Below are 14403 nucleotides of genomic sequence, written 5' to 3' on the forward strand. Positions count from 1 at the left end.
TTCTTTCTAGACATATTTCTACTGAAGCTTTTTCATTATCCATGTCACTTTCTCAGTTCACCCTTCCCTGCATCTTTTTAAATACTACACTTTCCATAGTCGGAACCCTCCACATATTCAGTATGGGAGTTCGAAGCTCCTTCCAACTCAAGTTATGAAACCAGTCTTAAGCGTGCTCAGTGCAGATATACTTTGTTGTGACACCACAGTTTTGTCCCCAAGGAGACACAATCTTGGACTGAGAAGTTCACGTTTTAACAATTTGCCAATACAGTCCAGAACATTTCTCCACAGGGGAGAAACCCTGGGACATGCTCATAATGCATGAATTCATGTGCCCTGTTCTTTTCTACATTTCCAACGTAGATCGACTTTAATAATAATATCTGTGATTATTTTATACTGATTCCATTTGCCTCTGGCTTCTTTGATGTGTTACCCAGTGTTGTAAAGATTCCCCTCCCATGTTTGTTTTTTTTTAATATCAGATGTACGCCCCAGGTACAAAAGTTAGATGTGTGGTAACTTAACAGGTATTGTAAGGGAATGCAAAAATAATACAGGAAAAGAAAGGAATGCTTATTTATACCAAGAGAGAGAAGAGCTTTTTACTTGATCAGCGAATATAAAGAATACAAATGTAAAATGCTTCAATGTTAACATAAAGGGATTTATGTAAATCACAATAAGAGGCAACACAGTTCACAGAATATGAGTATGAATAATGACGGTGAGATGCATTTGATATTATAAAGGCATGTTCTTGGTTGCATTGGTTTGGGTGTTCATGTTGTCGATGAGAGGACAGTGAGGATTTATTTATGTGTCAGCAGGATGACTTGAGTGTGGGATCGGTGGCACCACAAAGTAACTGCAGTTTTTGCAGGTGTGTAAATGTACCAGTTAGTTAGTAGTGTCCCGTCCTGACAGAGAACCAGTAACTAAAGAAACATATGGATACTTAGTGCAACCCTTGTATTACTTTCCAATATTACTTCATGTTAATGCATTACATTAAACAGCATCCCTAACTAGACCTATATGGGCCACTGTTACTGCAAAATACTGTAAATTTACTTTACACATCATTTACTTTAACTTTGATAGGATCATGTGTAAAAAGATTTGTTTGTTTTGAATTTGCAAAAGTTGCTTTGGCATTTTGCCAACTTATGACTGTGGAACTTTTCTTATTATTTACTTTCCAGGACAGGAAAATGCTGTCTACAGCCCAGCAGATGGTCCAGGACAGCCGAACAAAGATTGAGCTGCTGCGCATGCAGATTGTGAAAGTCAGTCAAGCCAGAGACGGCGAGCAGTCTGGCTCACATGGTAAATCTTACTACCGCTAATGCACTGTACTAACCCTAGTAGATTATCAGATGTGAAAATATTACCGCTCTGCACAGCATTTTCACCCACGGATGATGTCCAGCTGTATTTGTCTCTCCTCTGCTGCCTTATGCCTCTCATGTGCTCCTAGAGTCATAGTCCTGATCAGAGCTGCTGTAAAACTCTTTATACTGTATCCCCTGTTTTATAAGCTGAAGCTGGAGCTACCTTCGGATTTTGCCCGTATTATTTTATACATTACACCCTCAAAATGAGTTACCATCAGTGAAAACAACGGAACTATCGCCATGACAACTGAGCAAACTTCATCCAGTGCGTGTTTACTCATAACAAGGATAGGAAGTGTTTTAAGGAAAACAACAAATTAAATGGAAAAATGGCACACCAGATTGGAAAATCCTGTTACCTGCATTGTGTATTGCTGTATTTTTATTTTTAGGTCCAATTGTGTCTTGCAAGTATAAATAGGGTGCAAGGGTGGTGTTAACTGCTGCTGGAGCCTAAGTGTGATTTGCTCCTCCTGCCCTCAGGTCACCCTGTGGAGACGATCAGTCCTCTGGAGCTGCGGGTGGCTGAACTTATGCACCACATGAAGATCGAATCAGCCGTAGCAGACGGTGCCAAAAATGTGGTTAAGCAGCTCAGTGGACGTAAAGTCCAGGACCGCCGTATACTTGCTGAGGTTGGTACCAGCAAACTTCCACCAGGTTTTAGTCTGGGACCTGGGAACCAACCACCTGTATGCATATAAGTTAGACTTACACTGCTGTGACTAAAAAGCCATTCTGTTTACATTACCTAAGAAATACATAATGAAATCCTAAAAATAGAAAGTTGGAGGCAGGCTGTGCAGATCAGGAGTCTTGTGTATCCCCCAGGCTCAGGCACGAATGCAGGAGTCATCTCAGAAAGTGAATCTGCTACGCTTGGCCCTGGAGAAACGTTTAAGTGAGCTTCCTCAGGACCATCCCCAACGTGCTGCCATCAAGGAGGAACTGGCATTGGGAACCTCACCTTCTTATGGGACGCCGAAGAAGCAATCTAACACCTCATCCCGTTCTTCTTCCTCCTCTTTCTTCAGACCAGCCAGTCTAACAGGTCACTACTAAGATACTCCAACATATATTCAATTTCTTTTCCTTAGATATCTGATCTGATCTCTAGAACATTTGCTTTTTCTCCCGCAAGCAAATTACTGTTTGCCATTTACCTTTAGATGGACTGAATTGATCAAAGAAATGCTCTTCCTGCTTCTCAGGCCGATTGGAGGTATGTTTGAAGGGCTGCCAAGACCTGTTGGAGTCTGTTCCGGACCGTGGTCTTGTGGCCAGTGTCTTGGCCTCCTCTGGAAGCCTCTCAGATGGGAAGTCTCTCAAGGTCAGAAGCGGCCTCTCAGGACGCAGTGCTAATGGCAAGACAACCAAGGTGGATGATCTGTCCTGTAAGTCAACACTCTCACACTGTTTTACTTGTGTGTATGCAGATCACACATCTGTGTGGACAGTATTCATCTATCTGCTTGTTTCCGCCTGTTTCTGGTTCGAGTTTCTAAGGCTGGAATTTACTAGATAGGAACTAATGTAGGATCCAATAATGTACATTTTTAAGAGTGGGTTGGGTGTCAGAAGTGTATGTACGTGTATATATGTGTGTAGTTGTGTTTGCTCCATAGTGAGAACCGGGAAAAAATTAAGTATTTGACCATCAAAACAACTTTTAAGGGCTGTTTGAAGGTTAGGACCTGAGTTATTGTCACACTGTCTCTGATATTTATATTTAAAGGGTAGAGCTGGGAGAAAAAATACTTGGTCAGCAGCGGCATCTAGATGGGTGTAGTGTGTCAGAGAACATCCACATGAATACCACCACCCAGGGTTTCCCAACAGAGCATTGCATTGTAAAGGGATGATCAATAATATTCAGTTCCCCTAGCAGTGGTTTTAATGTTTTGGCTGATCGGGCTACATCTCTAACCACAAAGTACGGCAATAAAAGTAAATAAATAGATCAGTTAGCTGATCATCTTGACTGATGTCTAACTGTAGCATCTCCTCATTGAGATATTACAATTGCTTCCCAAAAAATACAGAGTAGTTTTGAGTGTAGTGTCTGTAGAACTTTCTCTCAGGCTAAATTCACATTTTAATGTAATGTTATTATGAATTATTTTCTCGTTTTTGCTAGATATCAAATAAACCCACCCTGCAACATCATTTTCTCTGTGTTTACAATTTTCCACTGGCTACTTATGGCAGCTTATACTGTATTTTTGTCTAGTGAACATACCCACCCAGCCTGTTACACGCTGTAGTGGCCTTTATGAGTCAGTGCCTGTCTCAGTGTGTATCTCTGTGTTTGTGTCTCAGCGGAGGTAAGCGTTGTGCTGAAGGTGGACAACAGGATAGTGGGGCGCACGCACTGGAGACAGCTGGGCACTGAGGCCTGGGGCCAGAGCTTCTCCATCGCACTGGAGCGGGTCAGTGGCTTTGACTTCAACAAGCAACTCAATTACAACTGAGGCGAAACTGCATTTTTCACATGGTTACTCCACTAACCTGCTTTGTAAGATGAAAACAGCCATACTAAGTTACCGTCCGTTGATGTAATATATCGGTATTACAATGAATTTACTTCAGAAGAGGAATCTTTCAAATGAAAAAAAGTCTTAGTCAGATATTCCTCTCTACAAAGGAGACAGTAGTACATGTTATCACAGATAGAGGTTGATGGTTCTGTGGTCAGCGGCGAATTTCAGAAATCTAGGCGAATTTGAGTAAACTGTGTTAAAGTAAACTGTTTACAAAAATATTAGCAGTATTATATATTTTCAGCAGCTAAAAGTATATCATCCGGACCAGTGAGTTTTTATCTAGACCGATGTTCACAACAAATGGTGCCAAACACCATGGGCCCTATTCAGCTGGTCTAAAGCGCATGGTGCAAATGTTTTAAGGGCGTGTGTGTCCAAGTCTATTTCACTAGTTGAACTATGGACAACCAGGGTATTAAGTAGGCACACGGTGCAAAGGGGCTGCACTTGATTTAATCATGGGTGTGTTGTAGGTGTCATATAAATTCAACCAAGTGGCCTCTGCCATTCCCTTTAAGAGCCTGGCTTGTCAGGACCTGGGGCATTTCAAAAGAGTGGCACTCGTCTTTACTCAGGGACAGGGAGGTACTCATCTGCTGCTGGACCCTCATATGGGACGGGTCATAAAAAGTATCAACCTGATCAATAACGGGTGGGATGAGATGGGAAGAATACATCTTTAATGAGGAAAACACTGATGAAATTACCTGCAGCGATCCTCCAGCAGCAGAAACCATGTGTGTATCTGTACATTAACATGCACATGTGTGCACGAGGTACAGCTGATTGACTTCTTTGATTATTTAACACTCCTGACTCGCTGACAGTGTTGGTTAGTATTTCATGTTAATTGATGTTCTGTGCTCTTCTACACATAGAAAGGTCGCAAAAAAGTCCAGATTCTTAAAGTAAAATAGTTGTTGGAGCAGTGAAGCAGCTTGCCTTGATAAATCCTGAGATCCTGTCTTTATTTTAGAAACTAAAAGTTTTATTCTGTTTTCTTGGGAGAGTTTATAACTACAGCTTTTAGTTTTGTTGATTAAATGTGCCTCCACATTTTTTACAGTAGGTGACTGAATGAAAATGAAATAACATCAGGCAACATAAAATCAATGTAAGCTCTGTGTAAACCCATGAGTATAGACACATCTTACTAACTGAATGACGTGTCCTTTAAATAGCAGGAAACAGACTGCACTTTTGACTTCAGACTAGCTTTCTGTTGGGCTGTGGTGCTGTCACTTTCTGCTGCCTCAAGAAAGCAATCTACCATCAGTGCAGCTGACCACACCTCACTGTAGACCAACATGCCTACGGGCACACAGGCGGTGCCAGGTACATTTGCTATTTACACAAAGTGGTTGCTGGGCGTGAACACGACAACTGTGTCAGTCTGAAACTACTCAATATCACTTTGTGACAGATGTAAGATGGAGCCTCATGTGTGACAGTATTACTGGATGCTGAGGAAATATTTAACTGGATAGCTTTAACTTTCAGCAGAGCACTGTATGATGAATCTTGTCAATGGTTAAAAGCAATGACAGACATCCTCTTTCATCTGAACTGCTCCGCAAGAAGAGATTGTACCTTTTCTCTGTTACTGTTCATATAGTGTTAGAGCTTTTAACTTTTGCTCAGGAAGATCTTAAAAGATGATAAAGTTCTTACTAAATTCATAAAGGTGAAAATTTTGATAACATAATGGAAATGTTCAACTTACTTTTGTGTTGGGACAAACACAGAAAAGAACCAGACAGACATTTTTACTGTCCAAAGGTAGAATTATGTTCGTATCAAAGATATATGGACGATCTTAACAACTTGTTGTTGGTACGATGTTAAATATATTTTATATGTTTATATCTATGTATGTGTTGTCCAGTAAGTAACAAGAAGCTGCAGTAAAGAAATGTCAAACTTGTCCACCAGACAACCCAGACATGAAAAAACATGAAACAACAGATTTGATGGATCCAAATCAAGATTCTTATTTATATTGATAAGTGTTGTCCTGTCTGATATTTCTCTCTGTTAGTATGAACCACAAGAACCTAATATTGTTCTGGTTGCAGTTTGCATCATGTGTATCATGTTTTTAACAAGAGGGTATAAAGTTTCTTTTAGCGTCACCATTTCTAGTCCATACATTTTTAAAAAGCAGGTAGTTCTGTGTGCCTGATGGAAGCTGACAGAAATCTTGCAGGGCTCGTGTTCAGGAACATCCTGAACAAATTAAAGTACTGTTTATTTGACAACCTGGCCCTGTCTGGAAGAAAAACTGCCACAAACTGTTGATTACTAATTACAGAAGTGACTTTCCGTCTTCCTTTTGGATACTTTATTGTCAGATGTCCTCTCAGTAACCGCTAATGGTGACCATCTGTTAACAGAACAATAGCACAGACCCTGACATCATGTCCGTCACTGAGTCAGAATGGCCGAGTATGTCTTTGATACTCTGTCAGCCTCCTGCTCTTCTCTGTTCCCTGTAATCTCACTGCTAATCCTTTGACATTTGGTCTAATCTGGTTTCACCCACTCATGCCCAGCATCCCTGTTTAAGACTTGGCCTCTAATGTTGCATTTAACACCCAAACTCTCATTCTCTCTGCAAGCCTTGACAAGGTCAATGATTTTACCCATACAGGCCAGTGTACTAGTAATGTGGGGTGCTACACAGTCTGTAACAGTTGTATAATGTCTTCTGGAGCTCAAGTCTAAGAAAATAACCTTGATAATCTGACCAGTTAAATGTAAAAATGTACTTTTTCTTTGAAATGAGACTATAAACACATATGTATGTATGTTTGTGTTTGTTAATGTAGTCCAGGGAGCTGGAAATCAATGTGTTCTGGAGAGACTGGCGAGCGTTAAGTGGGGTGAAGTTCCTTCGGCTGGAGGACTTCTTGGATAACCGCCGGCATGGCATGTGTCTTCAGCTGGAGCCTCAGGGCATCCTCTTCATGGAGGTTCTCACTTTCATATGCAGCCTGTTTATTGTTCCTGTGACATGTGCATCAAACTACAGCAACACATTGTGCCTGCATTTGTTATTTAAATTCATGTTTTGGTTTTTATATCATCATTATTGTTACACCATAAATATTGAAAGTTGTAGTCACTGTCGATTATGTTTCTTTTCTCTATCACTAGATCAAGCAGCTGCAAGATTGGTGAAAATGTTAGTGAATAATATAATCCCATGAAGTGACACAGTTCCATCTATGAAGCATAAGCAGATCCACTGTTCATTTCCAGGTTACATTCATCAATCCTGTCATTGAGCGGCGCTCCAAACTCCAGAGGCAGAGAAGAATTTTCCCCAAAGAAAAAGGTAGTGCAATTAATTTCTTCAGATAGAAATGCACCTTTCCTTTTTCCCATTCCCCTAGTTCCAGCACCCTTGCTTGGACCACACCCATTTTTGAACTCAGACTTCATTTTCATTCCAACTACACACTTGTCAAGTGTTGAAACCTTGTCTTGTTCACAGTAATTGCACGAACAAAAGTTTCTGCCACCCAGCAAGCAAAATAGTCAGTCACTTCGGACTATAGTACTGAGATTTGATGTCTGTGTTTTGTCTCCATTTCCCCTCACAGGGAAGGACTTCCTGCGTGCTGCCCAGATGAACATGAACTTTGCCACTTGGGGCCGTTTGATGATGACCATCCTTCCTCCCTGCAGCTCTCTGGAGCCCATGAGCCCTCCATTAGCAGATCCTAACACTGGCTCCACATCATCGCCCACTTGTCCAACAGGGTAAGTCTCTGTGGCGTCTGCAGACACTGTGACCCAGAAACATCTCATCTATGAAAGAGCCGTTACAAAAGTGAGCTATTTAATTCTCTGCTTAGCTTGCTGCAGAGACTTGAGGCTATTTTTCTACCCACTCATGATATCTGAGACTAGAGAGAATGTGACTTAAGTGGAGGGCCGACAGCAGCATTATCACTGACCTGCATTCAGAGTTAAGACAAGTTAGACATAGTGGTTGTATATTAACAGTGTGTGAGAATATAGAAATGAGCATTATTGAAAGATAACAGTGGAGATATTCTACATTTTTATTATTGTGAACAAATCCCATGCACAGACACAAACTAGTGACTGTGACCTAAAGAACTGACAAAATACAAAAATTATTAAAAACACGTTGATTACACTTAAAGGTACACTATGTTGGAGTTTCCTTAACAAAACACAATGTACAGAGTCACACAAAAATAATCCCTCTCAATCATCACTTATGACCAACCAGAAGTGTGTGCCAGTGTTATTCTTCTTCTATTTTCTTATCATTTTGTAGTGTTTGGGATGTTTCTTGGTGTTCAGTGGGACCATTTTTGGGGGGAAAATTTTGATCTGAAATATGCCATTAATTATGAATAATTTGTTTAACTTGATTCAAGATCATGATTTGCTAAAATATATAGTGGAGGTTCATTGAGCTTTCTCAAATAGTGGCTTTCTCTCTGCCACTCTCCCATAAAGCTTTGACTGGTGTAGAACCCAGGCAACAATTGTTGTATGCAGAGTCTCTCTCATCTCAGCTGCTGAAGCTCTTAACTCCTTTAGAGGAGTCATTGGTGTCTTGGTGGCCTCCCTCATTAGTCTCCTTCTTGCACGAACAGTTTGTGAGGACAACCTGCTCTAGGCAGATTTACACGTGCCATATTCCTTCCATTTCTTAATGATGGATTTAACTGAACTCAAGGGGGGGTTCAGTGACTGGGAAATGTTTTTCTATCTATCCCCCGACTTATGCTTTTAAATAACCTGTTCATATACTGTCCTTTTTTCTTCATGATGTAATTGTAGTCAGGAACACTGATTAACCAGTGACTGGACCTTCAGACACAGATGTCTTTATACCACAATCACTTGAGAGGCATTCACTGCACTCAGGTGATTTCCATTTCACTTATAAGAGGAAAGATAAGATGTTCCTCTATTGATCCCCCCTTGGGAAAAATTCACAGGTAAAACAGCAGTACAGAGAAGAATAGCAAAGAATAAAATGATAATATAATAAAAAAAAAATTACAATGATAAGCATACTATATACAGTAACTGTCCTTGTGTGTACATGACGTGTATAATATATAATGAGAGTGAAAATAAATGTGCAGGGTTCCTGAGTGAGACTAATTGAGAGTCTACTAGCACCAACAGACTTGACCTCTGTTGAATTAGGTCAGTTAATTTAAATTGGGTGAATACTTATGCAATCACTTATTTTACATTATTACTTTCAATTAATTCATGTTACGTTGTAGAAATCTGTTTTTCACCTTGACATTAAAGAGGGTTTTTTGTAATGTTTTTGTCAAATAAGCCCAAATTATATTGACCAACAGTCCCATTTACAAAAGCAATTGAAGGGGGTAGTTTTGTCATGAAGAGACAAGTAGGCAGACTTGTGTTTTATATGTGTAATTGTCTTTGGGACACCAACTGTTTCAATATCGGCTTAAACATTTTTTTTAGTTGTGTGTGTATATACTGCTCAGAGGAAACTGAGGAAATCATAGGTGCATCAAGGACGCTAGTCATCAATGTCAACACCAGCTCTAAAACCAGAATAGTTGCAGTGTAATGTTTATTCCTAATTGTTTTTCAGAGAACCTGCTGTTGTGGGTCTGAATTTTCCTGAAGAATGTCCAGGCAGATCTCCTCATCGCACAAGAAAGAACACTAAAGACTCTCTGCTGGTGAGCTAGTCAGGTGCTCTGGTTCACAAAACAATGATGGAACAGTGCGAATAGTTATACAAAGAAAAATACCAGTGTAACAATAGGCCAATGACAGGGAGGTGTGTAATGTTAACACTCAAATAAAGAGAATAGGTTTTGTTCCATCACTACTGTCTCTGCTGCTCTCAAATTTCATCTTTTTTTGCCTTTGTGTTTGAAAGATTCAGTTGATGTTTCAATGTATCTCTGTTGTCTCTTTCCCTTGCTGAAAAACCAGTCTCCTAGGGAGAGCAAGAGCCCGAAGCCCAGACGTCAGCCCTCAATTCATCCACCTCTACAGTAAGTCATACTGAGTACTCATTACTCTGCTTAAGTACCGTTTCAAGGTATTTGTACTTTACTTGAGTAACTTTTTACTGTCACTGTGCAACATTGTGTACTTTTTGCAACAGTGCATCTATTTGATAACTGAAGTCACTAGTTACTTTGCTGATTACATGCTGCATCAGAGCCAAAGTGAAAAATAAAAAATGTCTGCATACAGTATTACTTTTATTTGCACATTGAATATCAGGTACTTCTTCTTTTACTCAAGTACTATTCATTCAGGTGACTTAACTTTTACCAAAGTAATATTTTAACACATTTCAGCATACTTGAGTGTGATGTTAGCAGACTTTTTTACAACACAAAGGAATGTGGAGTTTTTCAATATGTGCTGCTTTTTACTCTAATGCAGCGTGGACGAAGGACTTCAGATGGACGACTTCAACTGCATATCAGTTCTGGGTAGAGGTCACTTTGGAAAGGTACGCATCACATCTCTAACTTGTTTTCCTGCACTAAGCTTGTAGAAATGTCAGTGGCAGTGTTTTGAGCTGGAAAAAAAGCACCAGACAACTCAGTGAAATAAATGTTAAGAGGTGTCCTGGTGAGCTGCGGCTTGAATACATGCAAATGTTTCAAAAGGAACATATAAAGATTGAATATGCATCAAACATTTCTCCTGATCTAAGGTTTTGCTAGCGGAGTACAAGAAGTCAGGCAAACTGTACGCCATCAAAGCACTGAAGAAAGGAGACATCGTGACACGGGATGAAGTCGACAGGTAAGAAATCACTCAGCTGGTTCTTTTTGAAACATTATCAGTGTCGGCGCTCCTTTCCACAATTCCAGTATTCCTAATGGGTTCTGAGCCGCAGTCATTATCTATCTAGTGTAGTAAACACTCCATCTGTTGGTTACTTGTTGTTTCATTGTAAACTCAGTGCGTTTATCCATGTTAGGATCCCACAGGAACTATGACTCAATGTTATGTTATGTGATTGGTTGGTGGTCTGTTCTGGGGTTCTGTTACAATCTCAAATGGTCTAAAAGTGAGCCAGTATCATGATAGCAGTTGAGTTGAGCCCAAAGATAGTTGGAGGACTAACTCACCTCACTTGGTGATTCAGGTCTCTGGGGAACTTCACTCCATTTTCTGCTCCTGTACTAAATGTGCCAGATACTCCTTTCTAAGTTCAAAGGTTGATGTCTCATGATCTGAGTAGCTCTGAGTAGATCTGACTGAATTATAATGCGAAGGCAAACAAGGAGTCCTGTTGTCTGAAAGTTTAACCCTCAAGATCAAGAGGAAAGAAAGCTAACTGATGAAAGAATAGTGTGACTTTGTTGTACCTGTATAGCACACCTGGTAGAGCATGTGCACCATGTACAGCAGCAGAGCGAGAGATATGGTGTATGAGGCCTTAATTCAGCTTAGTGACTTTATTGAGTGAATAATTTGAACACTATTAACAGTGTGTGAGTGTGTGTGTGTCTGTCTGTGTGTGTTTGTGTGAAGCCTCGTCTGTGAAAGGAGAATCTTTGAGGTGATCAATGCCTCACAACATCCTTTCCTGGTGAACCTGCACGGCTGCTTCCAGACTGCAGACCACGTGTGCTTTGTCATGGCCTACTCCCCCGGAGGAGACCTCATGACACACATTCACACCAACATCTTCAACGAGAAACAGGCCCGGTTAGCAGAAATCACTCAGTAAACCGTGACATAAGTGAATACGTCCAGTGACTTTCAGCGAAAATCCTGAGAGGTTTGTGTGAGTTCCATCTCTTTCTGCCTGCTTTCAGGTTTTATTCGTCCTGTGTGCTGCTCGGCCTGGAGTTTCTCCACCAAAACAAAATAGTTTACCGGTGAGTCCATCTCTTTCAGAAATTAATTCATACCTTGCTTCATGCTGGGAGCATGTGATGTTATGTGGTCTGTGTCTGTCTGACAGGGACCTGAAGCTGGATAATCTGCTAATGGATGCAGATGGTTTTGTCAGGATAGCAGACTTTGGCTTGTGCAAAGAAGGTAAGAAAATAACACATTATTTTATGTCATTTTCCAAACTTTTAAATGGGTTTTTAACTTTTCAGTACGTGGCAAGTAAGGCAGAAGCACTCCTTTGCTGCGTCAGTGTAAAATGTTCCACATCATTGTCAGTAGAAATGTTTATCAGGATTTTGTGTGCATAGGCCTGGAACATGAAAACCTGTTCTTATGATAACATCCTGTGACTTATATGATTGACAGCGTGTACTTAGTGTTACATGTGTCTGCAGTGATATATAAATAAGGCTGTACTGTGTGTAGGTATGGGCCACGGGGATCGCACCTCAACATTCTGTGGCACACCAGAGTTTCTGGCCCCAGAGGTGCTGACAGACAACAACTACACCCGCAGTGTTGACTGGTGGGGGCTGGGTGTCCTCATCTATGAGATGCTGGTGGGGGAGGTCAGTATAAATCGACAAAGCGAAGGCAAAGCAGACAGCCGTTCAGAAAATATGCCCCAGGTTCACTATGTGGACAATACACACTGAAGCTGTAGGGGCCTGCATTGCCCCCATTACACCCCCATGCAGATACAGAGTCAGGTGAAGTTTCATAGTCCACAAAAGATCAGCACACCCTCTCTGAGGTATGTGCAGGAGCTTGACTGCATGGCAAGAGTGTACATAACATTGTTTCAAATCAAATTTCCAATCTTGGGCCTTCCAAGGACTTCTGTGTCCCCAGCTTCTTCAGTTTCAATTGTGGACTTTTAAACTTAAGCTGACTTTCTATCAGCCTGAGGGTGAGTATATATGACTTTTAATGTTTTGGTGGAAAAGCTCCTTTAAGAAAGACTTTAATAAATGTGAATTTATCCTTTAAAACACACAAAGTACAAGTTTTGGTAAGATTCACAGAGAAGTTTGAAGTTTTTGCTGCTCTCTCTTCTCTTATAGTCTCCTTTCCCGGGTGATGATGAGGAAGAGGTGTTCGACAGCATTGTCAATGATGACGTGCGTTACCCTCGCTTCCTTTCTCCAGAGTCTGTGTCCCTCATGCAAAAGGTTTGCTTGTTATCATTTGTGTAGGAATTCTCCCAGGGGATTTCTTATTTCTTATTTAGCTGACAAAATCACAGTCATGTTAAAACACCACTGATTTCAGTCATCATTTGACTAAATCATGTAGTGCTTTACATAATGTGAGGGTTGTGTGTCCCAGTGTAGTGACTCCTCTCCACTGCTCTCACTGTGTTTTAGCTGCTGCAGAAGAATCCTGAGATGAGGCTTGGAGCAGGAGAGGAAGATGCCTCGGCGATCAAGAGACAGAAATTCTTTCAGGTCATTATCCAGCCAGGCGCTACTGGCCAACTTACACTGTAACCTCTTCACTATGAAACATGAGAACTCTCTGACTGACTGCTCTTTAGAGCTTCAACTCACACCAGCATAAGAGAAATATTTCATTTAAATCTTTCTTTATCTCAGATGTTTCTTATAGTCATCAGCTCTTGTTGCCCTGCAGAGATGAAGTAGAATAGTTCAGCTCAACTTTAACAGCACATCTTTATTCAGAGATGAGAAGAATATTCACTGTTGTGTGATGTCTAGTGGCAAAGTTCTGTGTGAGACCAAAATACTCACCAAAGAATGGGAAAAAATCATATAACATTCAACGTGCCCTCTTTCACTGATCACTCTGTTGAATTATTCTTGTCCTGTTAATGTGTACAATGCGGCAATCTGAAGTTTCAGTGGTGTGGAAGTGAGGGAAATCTAATGACATGGAAGCAGTCGGTAGATCGCCTGAAGAGTGAGCGATAACTTGAATGCCTCATTTTGGTGTCTTAAATGTGCTGTTGTACTTCTGTGATGCTCTGTCTGCTCAGCACATTTTCTCCACCACAGTGACTTCATTTATAACAGAAGGAAAAACACATAATTGATATTTTTAAAGCTGGAGTTGGTAAGATTGTAGAAACCAGCAAGAACCAGCCAAAAATATCCCACCTTCTTCCTTCAGAGCCACTTCTCCATAACACACAACCTCCACCTGACCACACAGACACAGATGGCTCTGTAGCTTGTTGTTTTTAGATGTTTTTCAATGGTTATGTTACTATATTTAATTAGCTCTCCTAGATTTCTTAGTCTAATAAATACATACATAAACAACTCTTTTAAATGCTAGAATCATGCAAACAAGTAAAAATAACAGCTATAAACATATCTGTTAGAAAATTCTACCCAACAGACAGATCGCCCATCCAATAAATTCATACTGCCAAATGAAACAGTTGGATTGGCTTTTTAGAGGACTGCACAGCCACAGGCACCACTTTTTTCCTTTATTGTCAAAGTATATGATTTATTAATTGCCTTTGGGATTTAAAGAGATTTTCTACAACTCTGACAAAAAAATGCCTCAGAATAACTTCCCAA

The 14403-nt window shown here is 40.5% G+C and overlaps 1 protein-coding gene across 3 annotated transcripts in view; it reads left to right on the forward strand.

Annotated features, from left to right (window-relative positions):
* pkn3 (protein kinase N3) overlaps positions 1-14403 on the forward strand; it is a 28728-nt gene that overhangs the window by 13355 nt on the left and 970 nt on the right. For 2 of the 3 annotated variants that reach the window (XM_037116396.1, XM_037116395.1), the window contains exons 4-21: positions 1209-1332; positions 1884-2035; positions 2232-2451; positions 2612-2794; positions 3720-3829; positions 6772-6915; positions 7205-7280; positions 7549-7708; positions 9570-9660; positions 9920-9981; positions 10382-10451; positions 10659-10750; positions 11486-11662; positions 11773-11835; positions 11922-11998; positions 12281-12423; positions 12919-13026; positions 13222-13302. In XM_037116396.1, coding sequence (XP_036972291.1) covers positions 1209-1332; positions 1884-2035; positions 2232-2451; positions 2612-2794; positions 3720-3829; positions 6772-6915; positions 7205-7280; positions 7549-7708; positions 9570-9660; positions 9920-9981; positions 10382-10451; positions 10659-10750; positions 11486-11662; positions 11773-11835; positions 11922-11998; positions 12281-12423; positions 12919-13026; positions 13222-13302 — 2133 coding nt within the window. Of the gene's footprint in view, positions 1-830; positions 887-1208; positions 1333-1883; positions 2036-2231; positions 2452-2611; positions 2795-3719; positions 3830-6771; positions 6916-7204; positions 7281-7548; positions 7709-9569; positions 9661-9919; positions 9982-10381; positions 10452-10658; positions 10751-11485; positions 11663-11772; positions 11836-11921; positions 11999-12280; positions 12424-12918; positions 13027-13221; positions 13303-14403 lie in introns of all 3 variants that reach the window. The other variant, XM_037116397.1, reaches the window with a different exon arrangement.

Source organism: Acanthopagrus latus, chromosome 12 (assembly GCF_904848185.1).
Source record: "Acanthopagrus latus isolate v.2019 chromosome 12, fAcaLat1.1, whole genome shotgun sequence".
Taxonomy (NCBI): Eukaryota; Metazoa; Chordata; class Actinopteri; order Spariformes; family Sparidae; genus Acanthopagrus; species Acanthopagrus latus.